Consider the following 13785-nt stretch of genomic DNA (forward strand, 5'->3'; position numbering starts at 1 on the left):
ACATCGCTGCAGAAGTTCCTCAGGGTCGTGTCCTGGGCCCAAGTGTCTTCAGCTGCTTCATCAGTGACTTTTCCACCGATTTAAGGTCAGTAGTGGGGCTGTTGCAGATAATTGCATTGTGTTTGGTACCATTCATGACTCCTCCTATACTATGCCCATTCCTCATATACAATGCCCACATGCAGCAAGACTTGGATAATATTCAGGCTTGGGCTGAAGTGTGACACAAATGTTATTTGCCACTTAAGTACCAGGCAATGACGATCTCCAACAAGAGAGAATCTAAGCACCTCCCCTTGATGTTCAATGGCATCACTATTGCTGAATTCAGCACTGTCAACATTCTGGCAGTTACCATTGACTAGAAACTTACCTGGACCAACCATGTAAAAAGTGTGGCTACAAGAACAGGTCAGAGGCTATGAATTTTGCAGTGAGTAACTCATCTCCTGACTCCTCAAAGCCTGCCTCACTTGCCTGGGTGAGTGCAGCTCTGTCAACACTCAAAAAGCTGGACACAATCCAGGATAAAGTAGCCTGCTTGCTTGGCACCCCACCCACCACCTTAACCATTCACTCCCTCCACCAATTCCCTATTGGCAGTGGTATGTACCATCTACAAGAAGCATTGCAGAAACTTACCAAGGCTCCTTCAACAGCACCTTCCAAATCCACAACCCTTACCATTTAGAAGGACAAGGGCAGCACATGTATGAGAACACCACCACCCCTCCAAGCCACACACCATCCTGACTTGTAGCTGGGCCAAAACCCTGGAACTCCCTAAGAGTACTGTGGGTGTACCTACACTGCAGACTGCACCGGTTCTCGACCACCTTCTCAAGCACAATTAAGGGATGGGCAACAAATGCGGGTTTTTATCATAGAAAAGCAACCCAGGATGAAATCTTAAAAAGTTTTGAGCTGAGCCAAAGAAGGAGATATTAAGAAGGTGATCGAATGCTTGGTCAAAAAGGTCAGTTTTAAGGAGGGTCTTGAAGGAAGAGAGAGTGGTGGAGAGGCAAAGTTGTTTAGGAGCTGAATTCCAAAACTTAGGACCAAGGCATCTAAAAACACAACTGTCAATATAGGGATCACACAGTAGTGATGCAGTAGAGGCCTGATTTAGAGGGGAGAAATTGTATTTTTCATTGCAATTGCTGAGGAATTTTTTTGGATCAAATTGATATTGGCTATTAACTTCTCATAGATTCTAACTTTTCCTTACCAATGTTAAACAGAACATCTGCCTTTATAATTTGTAGTTCCCAATCTCATTGCCTTAACTTGCATGATTCAAGTATTGCTACAATATATAAATTGTATTGTAGATTTACAATTCATAGTTAAAAGAATCTTTATACATTTTTCGTGCAATGTTGTAGTCGCTCTTTTTGAGAAATACCTTTATATGGTTATTGTATATATTACATACGTTTTTGGTCTAAAAATAGTCCTTCAAACTTGTTTCCTAGGCTGTCCAGTACCTGCTAAACACAAAATGACCATTAGCTGGTATTTCAGGAATCAATCCATTCATACGGTCCCAGATCTTGAATACAAAGTGTTGGCCAGGGGACGAGTCCTTGAAGTGAACACAGCCTTTGGGAGGTTGGCAGGGCAGTACAAATGTCTGGCTTCCAATAATACTCAGTTGGTTTCTGCCTCAGTGGATGTGAGCTTCTTAGGTATGCTAAGAATTTATTTACTTATTGTTATTTATTAGCCATCATCTAGAGTCGCATTTGTTAGCAGAGTGGAACATCAATGAGCTGCAACAGCGAGGCTTGAATAATAGAAGACATTAGAAGCTGGTATAACCATTATGTTTAGTGTTGGTCAATGGGCCCTTTATACAACATAATATAATTATTCTACAATATTAATTTTCTTATTTATGTCTACCACTCACAATCTATGCTGCTTCTATACTTTCCAAAAGCCAGTCTTTTTCCTGTATGTCTTTCTTTTTGTACATTTCTCACTCAAAATGCCTTTCACAGATGTTAGTACGGATTTTCATTCTTGTGGTGGGACCATTTCCCAACATAGACATCGCAATCCTGCCTCCTTCCAGGCAGTGCCTGACAATGCTATTTTCATGGCAGAGTGGCGAGGATGGGCTGGAGTCGGAGTGCCGTCTCCAGAAGCAGGGCCAAGTTGGGAACGGATGCGGGCTGATGCCAAGGCTGGCAGGCTAGAAGGCCCATCTCATTCACTGGGACATTCGCCCAATTCTCTACATGAGTGTTAGGCACCCTGTTCCTCATCCCTCATTTTCCCTGATCTACCGCCCATTCCACATACCTCCTTCATAACCCCAATGCCCACTCACTGACTATTCACTATGGGCAGAACTCATGAACCCTATAATAACATTGGGAAGTCTTTGAGATGCTCATGAAACTGTCAGAATAAACAGCCATTAAAAACCTCTTTAGAAACATAGTCCTACTAACTGTTTATAAAACTGTCAATCAAAACAAAGCTCATAGCCCCCTTCTGTTGCACAGTTCTGTCAACAATTCCTTCAGAGATGGCTGGGCTTTCAATCAAATAAGTCAGCCATTGTTCCAGTGCTTCAGAAGTTCAACAGATTGCTGGACTATCAATCAAGAAACCATAAAATTGTAATGGAAAATTGATGTGTTGAAATCTGAATGTCGATACTGTTAAATGAACAGGAGCACTTTATCCACTGGATAAAGTATTCTTAATGCACCTGAACACTTTCCCAATGCTGGTCAATTTAATGGTCACTTACTTGTTCTAAAAAAAAAAGCCCTATCATTAATCACTGCATTAAAAACATATCTAACTTAGCATACACTGTTACATTATGACATTTGAAGTTGTCAACACGTTTTGAATTTACCTTTCAACAGGTTGCCGACTCCAGACTAGGCTTCCCTGTGTGGTTCACAACTCCTACCAAAACGGGCCCAATATCATGGAAATAGCAAAGGGGGTGGGGGTGTCTAAAATGCCCACCCCAACAATTCAGTAGGCAAGGGCGGGATTGCTGTGTGCAGACTCGCCACTGGCAACTCTTACCCTCTGCCCCAGTAGAAGCACCCAGCTGATCTCCTGTTCTGTATTTGGACCATAGGCTTATAAATAAATAGAGTTCTCCTCACAATCTGCACTAAATTGTATTTTAAATAAATGAATAAAATTTTGCCCCAATTGTATCTATTGATAATGCAATAACAGCAGCACAATGTTCCTACCTGTCATGTCGATGCTCTCTGTAGTACCTGTTATACTTTCATACTTTGTTCAAATTTCATATTCGTAAGTCAGCAATCAAATATGAAAAGAAATAATGAAGTATTCTACAGGCACATAAATAACAAAAGAAAAATCAGGATAGAGAAAGGGCCACTAAGGCATATGCACAGTACAGCCACAGGTCTAAACAGCGAAATGGGAGAAATATTAAATAATCAGTTTGCCTCAGAGAGACCAGCATAGTGAGTATGACATTAAATATGAAGACCATTTAACATGGGAAGGGAGGAGATAGTTGATGAATTAATCCACACACATTAAAAGGAGTTAGGGAAGAGATAGCGAGAAATTTCAAGTGAAAATATAATCAGGAATAGTCAGTATGAATTTCAAAGTCACGCTCGACTAAGCTAATTGAATTTGTTGAAGAAGTAATAGAGAGCTTGGACAAAGGTAAATGAAGTAAACGTACTACATTTAAACTTTTAGAAGGCCCACAATAAGGTCCCACGTAGTAGACTCATGGCTAAGGTCAGAACACGTGGGAGTGGGCAAACAAGTAGCAGAATGGAAAGCAAGCTGGCTGCAAAACGGAAAACTGTGTGTGAGAGTTAAAGGCAATTACTCAGACTGCCAGATGCGGGGAAGTGGTGTTCCACAAGAATTTGTGCTGGGACCACTGTGGTTCACAATTTACATAACAACTTGACTCTGAAGTCGCGAGTACAATTTCAAACTGTGTGAAAGACACCAAATTGGGGGGTATAGTTAATACAGAGGAGAACTGTGATAAAATATAATATATATAGACAATGATATACTTGCAAAATGAGCATGTGGTTGGCATATTAATTTCAATAGAGATAAGTATGAAGTGGTACATTTTAGCAGGAAGAATAAGGAGGTCACATATGCCTTGGAATATACAGGCTGAATTATAAGAGGCGCTGTGGTACCCAGGGAGGTACTGTGGGAGGGGCCCCACTCCACAAGTTAAAAATTGGTGGGAGTGAAGGGTCCACCCAGGGGGAGAACAGCTATCCTAATAGGCTGGAGGTGGGATTCCTGCCTCTCAGGAAGAGGAAGGCCCACCTATCTGTCAGCCAGTCAGAGACTGACAGCTCTCCATGTACCGATAGCCCCAGCTGGAGCAGTGGTCACTGCCGGTACTGCACCCAGACAACAAGGAGACGAGCTGCAATGGATTGGAACTTTAAAGTGTCCGCAAGTGGGATGTGGTCCTGGGTTTGAGAGAATGTGGGGGGGAGAGCAACCTTGGGGAGTGGGGTTACACCTTAGGGGAGGGGCCTCAGATGGGCCCAGAGGAGCAGTTAAGGAGGGATCTCCACCCACAACCCACCACCAATCCGTGAAGGGAAACCTGACGGGCTGGCTGCTTGACGTGGACTTCTCCCACCGCAGGTTAAATGACAGCGACGATGGGATTAATGCCCACCTAAGGGCCTCAAATTGGCTCACAGCTGGGCAGGCCACTCGACGCCACCCCTGCCACTGGTATAATTACAATAGGGGCCCGGGCAGGTGGCGGGCAGGCAGGCTGCCCACTAGATTTAACTTGCCCTCCCCCTACCAACCTTCAAACTTCTCCATGGGGAAGCTTTAAATCCAACGCTATGTGTCCAAAGGGTAGAGGAGCAGAGGGATCAGTGAAGGGGGGGGTGGTACAAATACAGAGAAAACTAAAAACTATGATGCAGGATGCAGATTAAAAAACACAAAGCATTGGTGTTCATTTCTAGAGGTGTAGTGTTAAAAAGCAGGGAACTTTAGTTAAACTTGCATCAAAGCACTTAGACACACTTGGAATACTATGCACAATTCTGCTCTCCATATTATAAGAAGAGCATAAAGGCATCGAAGAGGATGCAACAAAGATTTGCTAGTGTGATACTGGAACTGAGAGATTATATCTAACGGGAAGAGTGAACAGGCTAGGGCTATTTTCTCCAGAACAATGAAGGTTGAGGGGTGACCTAACAGAGGTCTATAGGATTATGGGTGGAATCTTCACTTGGCAATGAGGGTCTCGCCTGTCAGCTGAAGAGCCAGCGAGAAACCCACGCTGCTTCTTATCCTGAAGGCCTGCCGGATCTTATGCCAATCAGGCAGATCCAGAGGCACCAGCGCGCCTCCCTCCGGAATCAGGTCCCCAGAGGCAGGAGTCCCACCCACCCACAGCTGCCAGCAAATCAGAGGCCAGTAGCTCCTGTGATCGACAGCACCCCGGAGTTAGCCATGGCTGTTGGAACAACGCCCCCAGAGTCCTAGGACCCCAGAGAAGGTTAAGTGATATGGAGGGGGGTATGATTTCTCAGTGTGGGGTCACGAGGAGAGGAGGGCGGGGAGGGCGGAAGCAAGGGCAGCAGGATGGCTCTCATCGGGTACCCCCCCCACCCCGCCCCCCGCACAATGCCATGCTCTCAATTAGGCACTGCATGCCTTTGAACGAGTGCCGCCCCCCTCGCGCCTCCCTCATCCCCAGGTGACAGGCTTTTACCAGTCGTGTGGGCCACATGTCGGCAGGTCTGCCTGGAGCTTGTTAATCCCAGCAGTGGTTGGGAAGAGGTCCTTAAGTGGTCATTAATTGTCCACTTAAGGGTCTTAACTGGAGGTGGAATGGGAAGGTCGACCGTGGGTCTCCCCAACCTAAACTTAAACCCGGTGGTGGTGGGAAGGCAGCAGGTTTCGGGTACAGCACCATCCCCACCTAATTAAGTGCCCTTCCTGCCACCAAGCCCACCACCTATGGGTGAAGAAGATTCTGCCCCCGTGAAAGGGTTTGATAGCATAGATGTAGAGAAGTTATTTCCACTTCTGAGAGAGAGCAGAACCAGGGACCATTGACATAAGATAGTAATATTAATTAAAGTAGTCATTAATAAACCCGATAGGGAATTCAGGAAAGAAGTCTTTATCCAGAGAGTGCTTAGAATGTGGAACTCATTACCACAAGTAGTATTTGCGGCAGAGATGGATTTAAGAGGAAGTTAGATCAACACATGGAGAAAGGATTAGAAGGATAGGGTGAGATGAAGTAGAATGGGAGGACACTGTGGAGCATTTACACTGACGTGGACCTGTTAAGCCAAATGGTCTGTTTCTAAGCTCTAAATACGATGAACTCCTATGTAAATCAGAGCTTAGTACTAAAAGATAGGAACTTGCATTTGTATAGTGCCTTGCATATTCTCAGGCAGCATCTCACCATGTCAAACCAATTAATTTGCTTTTGGAATATAGCCACTTATTATATAAATATAAATATTGGAGCCAATCTCCACACAGCAAGGTTCCACAAAGAGCGCATTAAAAATGGTCCATTAATCTGTTTCTGGTGATATTGGTTGAGGGAAGAATGTTGGCCAGAACATCAGGAGAACTCCCTGTTCTTTGTATCTTTAAATAAGGAGATCTTCTACATCCAGCTAAACAGATGACAGGGACTTAAGTTCAGCATCTCATCAGAAAGGTGGAAACTCTGACAATGCAGCATACCCTCTGTACTGTATAAAAGTATCAGCCTAGGTTTTATACTCAAGCCCTGAAATGGGGTTTGAATCCACAATTTTCTGGCTTAGACATGAACGTGTTGTCAACTGAATGAAAGGGAATGTAAACATTAAAAATGAGCAAAGTAATCAGAATGCTACCAATGAGAAAACACTAAGCACATACAACCAGTCAGAAAAACAAACCAATAAGCAAAAGGAAAACTTTTTCCCCCTCTTTTCTTTCATGGGATCTGGGCATCCCTGGCAAAGCCTGCATTTGTTGCCCTTCCCTAATTGCCCTTGAGCTGATTGTTTCAGAGGGCAGTTAAAAGTCAACCATACTGCTGGAGGTCTGGAGTCACATGTAGGCCAGACCAGGTAAGGACGACAGATTTCTTTCCCTAAAGGACATTAGTGAACCAGACAGGTTTTTACGACAATCAATGATAATTTCATGGTCACTTAGATAGAGATTCACAGCTAGAATATTGCGTGCAGTTCTGGAATCTGCATTATAGGAAGGATGTGATTGCATTAGAGAGAGTGCAGAGGAGATTTACCAGGACGTTGCCTGGGCTGGAGAGTTTTAGTTATGAGGAGAGATTGGATAGACTGGGGTTATTTTCCCTGGAGCAGAGGAGATTGAGAGGGGACATGACTGAGGTGTATAAAATTATGAGGGGCATAGATAGAGTAAACAGGAAGGAACTTTTCCCCATGGTGGAGGGATCAATAACCAGGGGGACATAGATTTAAGGTAAGAGGCAGGAGGTTTAGAGGGGATGTGAGGAAGAATTTTTTTACCCAGAGGGTGGTGGGAATCAGGAACTCACTGCCTGAAAGGGTGGTAGAGGCAGAAACCCTCATAACATTTAATAAGTATTTGGATGTGCACTTACGATGCCATGGCATACAAGGCTATGGGCCTAGTGCTGGAAAATGGGATTAGAATAATTAGGTACTTGTTTGACTGGCGCAAACTCAATGGGCTGAAGGACCTTTCTCTGTACTGTAGACCTCTATGACTTAATGCAACCATCTTTCAATTCCAGATTTATTAATTGAATTTAAATTCCACCAGCTGCCATGGTGGGATTTGAACCCACGTGTCCAGAACATTAACTAGTCATCTGCATTACCAGTCCAGTGATATTACCACTACACCGCCATCTCCCCACTAGGAAACTAGCCAAATTATTTTAAAATCCGTTTTGCTTCTGGAAGGGAGGGATCAAGTGTAAAACATGGCTGAATAAGATATAAATGATCATCCGGGGATGAAGCAAAGAGCAGAAAGGCAGTCGCACCCCTCCTCCAGCCAGAGGCAAGCAAGCACCCATATGCAACATTTTTAACCGAATGGGGGGAAAATTGGCAAAAGTTGATCAGCAAACAAACTAAGGATGACAAACAAGGTTCATAATAGAATGAAACAAAAGGAAAAGGGGCAGATCGGAGAACAACGGGTCAGGAGAGGGCGATGCCGACTCCTGTTAAAGTAATTATTTTTGCGGCTGGAGCTTTGCAGCTTTTTTTTCTGCTTCTGCATTTTAAGGCCTGTCAAATACTTCAGTGGCATTCAGTTATTCCAGTCACCGCACACATAGTTTCCACAGCTGTAAGTGGGTAGATTTTACCGTGCTTGTGTGAAAATTTGGTGCAACAGGGATTTTGAACGGCAATAAATCAACATCTCACCTAATTGCCAAACTAGAGACGTCCAGGAGAGCTAACGAATTGTAAATTCTTTAATGCAGGGTGACCAAGTTGCAACTCGTGAACCATTGGCTGTCTCAAGCACTGGCATTCTGCTTCATAAAGTCCCAACAACTCTGCCCTGTTTGTTCTTATTTTCCTTATTTGTTGATTTACGCTGTTTGAAATTGAAAAGGGCTGTTCTTAGTGCTACTGCATCAGTGATGCATAAAACATAAATCAGAAAGCTAGAATCAGTTTGTTTATGTCTCAAGCTGTCAATACTATTATTATCATTCAATATAGGTTTTGCTTACGATTTTTATCACAATTGACAAAAAAATCAAATGTTACCTTCAAGCTGGCATTTTTTTTCTGTTTGTATAATTTAACATCATAAAACGTGGGTTTATGTTTGCACGTTCTCAACGATATCTCGCTTTATTTCAATTTTGAAGCTTTGAAGTAGAGGTTTATACTTCCAAAATTCTGAGAAAAATGAGCAAAGGAACTACGACTACATTTTTTGTGGCAACATTTAAATTCTCTCAAGAGTTCATGATTTATTTTCCCAAAACAGATTTCACGTGGATGCCTGGTGACTGGGGTGCCTGCACGACAACCTGTGGTAATACAGGAGTCCAGCAAAGGAAATTGCTCTGCCTGAATACTAATGGCGTTGAGGTGAATGAGTCAGCATGCTATGAGCTTCCCAAACCTCCCTTGGTTATTAAACCATGCAACACTCGGGATTGTCCAGCCAGGTAAGACAGAAAAGAGAATCATTTTTGTTCTTTTTTAGGCCAGTATTCCTGCATTTGTTTAGTGCTAACCAACCAGGTATGCAGGTTACGTTCATTCTCAGTGCATGGCAGGGAACAGGACAAACTATATCAAGTTGCTGATACATAACCACAGAAGAAGGCTGGTGCACACAACGATGGCAGCATGGAAATGAAATTTGGCAAAAATGCACATAGGGGCGGATTTTAATCCTAGCCGCCCAGTAGAATGTACTTTTGTGAAGGAGAGAGAAAAAAAAGAGTCAAGGGGGAAAAGTGTCTTTGGAAAGGATCCCAACTTCTGATATTTAGTCAGCTGTGGACACAGCACATTTTGTTTGGAAGGACAGGGGAGGTCGCAAAACATATTGAAATTTTCAAGACTGAGATTGGTTAAGTGAAGGGTATCAAATCAGGTAAATGGAGTTGAGTTGCAGGGCCTATTCCTTTCCCTAAGTTCTTCCGTTCCTATCACAGGGAGCTCCACTATCTGTGTTATCTGAGACATCCTCTATTATGACACAGCTGATGGTAAAGGCTGAGTTACTCAAATCCCAGAGGGAAACTTGAAACAACCGTGTCATAATCCATTTTTGCAGTTTGTATGTTTCGAGATGCAGGCTTTGAATTCAGTCATAATAAGACACCAAGTCTCAAAAGGTTTTTTATAAAACTAAATTAAATATTTATTAGTACAAGAAAAATTGTAAGCGCATACATATGTCTACAAAATTATTGCTATAATAACTACAAAGATCCCCTAATTAATCCGACTCTCAGTTACACCCCCATTAGGGCAACAGTAAAACTCATAGATTTTAAAAGACCCCTGGCAAAGCACATTTGACCTAACGAATTCAAAATGAGGTTCCTTGCAGACACAGTTGCAGGCGTACGGCCTGGTTACATCTTAAATACCTCTGCCTCACACACACAAACCCCTTTCTGTTTACACCTAGCTTTTCATTTGAATGTAAATTTCCCATTGTATTACTAGGTTTTTAATTTTACCTCCTCTAGCAATAACATGCTTTGATTCCACCAGTTTTATTAGTAAGCTAAAAGAAAACACATTGCTTGGCATCTTCTAGCTATTATTAAGGTTTTCCTGTACTGATTCCTCTGCCCTGCCCTTTCTGTTACTCTTTTGTTTCTGATATTACAATGATGGACCTGTTCTTCCTTAGGTCACATTTTCCATCTGCATGAAACATGTTTGCTTCCATTCTGCGGAATCTTGCCTGTGTGAATAATTCCTTCTTGATGTTGGTTAGTGTTCAACAGATCATCACCCTGTTTTCCATTAGAATTCTCAATATCCCATTTGTTTGCTTACTAGTCTGAAGCCCCTTTCGTTTGTCAAGAACTATCGGCACAGTGATTTTGAAATCTTTTAGAGTCATTATTTCACATTAAATAAAATAAGCAAAAGGTAAAAAGCATTTAGCAAATTGAGAGCATAAATTATTGTCAGCATTGTTATCAACAACAACAATAACTTATATACGCATAGCACCTTTAACATCATAAAACACCCCAAGGTGCTTCACAGGAGCATTATAAAACATAATTAGACACCAAGGATGGAATTTTACAGCAGTGGGGTTTTAATGGTCCCGCTGATGTCAATAAACTTTTGTATGGCTCACCATGTTTTACGCCCCCTCCCCCGCCACGGCAGGGCCGAATATTCCACCCCCAGCTACATAAAGCAGATACCCAAAAACTTAGCCAAAGAGGTAGATTTTAAAAAGCGTCTTAAAGGAAGAGAAAGAGGTGGAGTCAGTGATGTTTAGGGGGAGAATTCCAGAGCTTAGAACCAAGACACGGCCACAATTCATGGAGGAATTAATATCGGAAATACTCTAGAGACCAAAGTTGGAGAAATGCAAATATCTCGGAGGGTTATGGGGCAGAGAGATGCCATGGAGAGATTTGAAAACAGGGATGAGAATTTTAAAATCAAGGCATCGCTTGATTAGAAGGCAATGCAGGCAGCAAGGGTTGCAGAGTTTTGGGTGGCTTCAGGTTTACAGCGATTATGTGAGAGACCACCCTGGTGTGCATTGGAATAGTCCAGTCTAGGGTAGTAAAAGCATGAATGAGGGTTTCAGTAACAGATGAGCTGAGACAGGGGTGAAGTCAGTATAGTATAAGGGCAAAGTCAAAGTCAGCATGGTTTCATCAAGGGGAGGTCATGCCTGTCAAATCTGTTAGAATTCTTTGCGGAGGTAACGAGCAGGTTAGACAAAGGAGAGCCAATGGATGTTATCTACTTGGACTTCCAGAAGGCCTTTGACAAGGTGCCGCACAGGAGGCTGCTCAGTAAGATAAGAGCCAATGGTGTTAGAGGCAAGGTACTAGCATGGATAGAAGATTGGCTGTCTGGCAGGAGACAGAGAGTGGGGATAAGGGGGTCCTTCTCAGGATGGCGGCTGGTGACTAGTGGAGTTCCACAAGGGTCAGTGTTGGGACCACAACTTTTCACTTTATACATTAATGATCTAGATGAAGGAACTGAGGGCATCCTGGCTAAGTTTGCAGATGATACAAAGATAGGTGGAGGGACAGGTAGTATTGAGGAGGTGGGGAGGCTGCAGAAGGATTTGGACAGGTTAGGAGAATGGGCAAAGAAGTGGCAGATGGAATACAACGCGGGCAAGTGTGAGGTCATGCACTTTGGTAGGAAGAATAGAAGCATAGACTATTTTCTAAATGGGGAGAGGAGTGCAGAGGGACTCGGGAGTCCTAGTCCAGGATTCTCTTAAGGTTAACTTGCAGGTTGAGTCGGTAGTTAGAAGGCAAATGCAATGTTGGCATTTATGTCGAGAGGACTAGAGTATAAAAGCAGGGATGTGCTGCTGAGGCTTTATAAGGCTGTGGTCAGACCACATTTAGAATATTGTGAGCAATTTTGGGCCCCATATCTCAGGAAGGATGTACTGGCCCTGGAGAGGGTCCAGAGGAGGTTCACGAGAATAATCCCAGGATGAAAGGCTTAACATATGAGGAACGTTTGAGGACTCTGGGTCTATACTCGATTAGTTTAGAAGGATGAGGGGGGATCTGATTGAAACTTACAGAATACTGAAAGGCCTGGATAGAGTGGACGTGGGGAAGATGTTTCCATTAGTAGGAGAGACTAGGACCCGAGGGCACAGCCTCAGAGTAAAGGGAAGACCTTTTAGAACAGAGATGAGGAGAAATTTCTTTAGCTAGAGAGTGGTGAATCTATGGAATTCATTGCCACAGAAGGCTGTGGAGGCCAGGTCATTGAGTGTATTTAAGACCGAGATAGATAGGTTCTTGATTGGTAAGGGGATCAAAGATTATGGGGAGAAGGCGGGAGAATGGGGTTGAGAAACTTATCAGCCATGATTGAATGGCAGAGCAGACTCGATGGGCCAAATGGCCTAATTTCTGCTATGTCTTATGGTCTTATGATGTTCAGCATAGCAAGGGTTAATGTGGGACTGGAGAACAGTACTGCCCACAGCATGATGCAGAGAGACACAGGACAGTAGACATGAGACAGAGTTGTCTGGAGATTCTTGAATAGGAGTCAGAATGTAGTTAGCTCCTAGTATGGGCTATACTTTGTACATATGTATATAGTTATTTGTTATCAATAAATACTACTGTTCAACCTTACAAGCCTCTGAACCTCTTCATGAGACCTACTGACCTTACAACAGTTAGATGATGTCTAAGAGGTGTAAATAGATGGTCTTAATGATGGCGCTTACATATGGTCGTTAGCTCACCTCAGGATCAAGTATAACACCAAGGTTGCAAGCAGTCCAGTTTAGTCTCAGACAGTTGCCAGATATGGTATCTAGGGAACAGAGTTTGGAGCAGGAAAAGGCAATGGCCTGAGTCTTTCCAATATTTACTCGGAGGAAATTTCTGCTCTGAGCAGTCTGATAATTTATTAACAGTAGAGGAGTCAATGAGATGAAACCTTTACAGGAGAACTGCCCAACATGCAATCCTGGGGACATAACTAGCTCTCAAACTCTAATCATCCGGCCCTCAAAGTCCAGCCAATTTTGTTTAGGTTTTGGTTTGCCCTGTGGATAAGTCCTAAATCAGAGCACTAAATTCACCAGCACCTTCAGTTATGTGCAAATCAACAGATGCCTGTGCATTGAATCTTTATAGATTTGGCTCTAAGGTCAATGATGCACAGCTGTGTGCCCCACAAATACAAAAGTTTGGACACACCAAGGGAAATGTTCTCCTTCACTGCTATGGAGGTAAACTAGCTAAGCAGATTATAGCCCTCTTGATCATCTTCACCATTGTAATCATTAGAAATTTAGAAAATGGGCGGGTGCTGTTATGAACAGGACATCCACCCAGACAGTTCCTCAACCCATCCCCCCTCCTCCTCTTTACTTAACACTTATACCAAATTCCTCACTCCAATGGAGTGCCACTTAAAATAAATATTTTTCATGGCATCTGAGTGTTGCTGGCTGGGCCAGAATATGTTGCCCACCCCTGAGTGCCCTTGAGAAGGTGGTGGTGAGCTGTCGTCTGGGGCAGGTACACCCAAAGTGCTG

General features: G+C 43.2%; 1 protein-coding gene across 2 annotated transcripts in view; it reads left to right on the plus strand.

Moving 5' to 3' along the window:
• The window catches only part of adamtsl3 (ADAMTS-like 3), a 601993-nt gene that overhangs the window by 563254 nt on the left and 24954 nt on the right, over positions 1–13785 (plus strand). For both annotated transcript variants that reach the window (XM_078530447.1, XM_078530448.1), the window contains exons 26-27: positions 1476–1688; positions 9019–9202. In XM_078530447.1, the coding sequence (XP_078386573.1) occupies positions 1476–1688; positions 9019–9202 (397 nt within the window). The remainder of the gene's footprint in view (positions 1–1475; positions 1689–9018; positions 9203–13785) is intronic.

The sequence above is a fragment of the Cetorhinus maximus genome, chromosome 26 (assembly GCF_964194155.1).
Source record: "Cetorhinus maximus chromosome 26, sCetMax3.hap1.1, whole genome shotgun sequence".
In the NCBI taxonomy this organism is placed as follows: domain Eukaryota; kingdom Metazoa; phylum Chordata; class Chondrichthyes; order Lamniformes; family Cetorhinidae; genus Cetorhinus; species Cetorhinus maximus.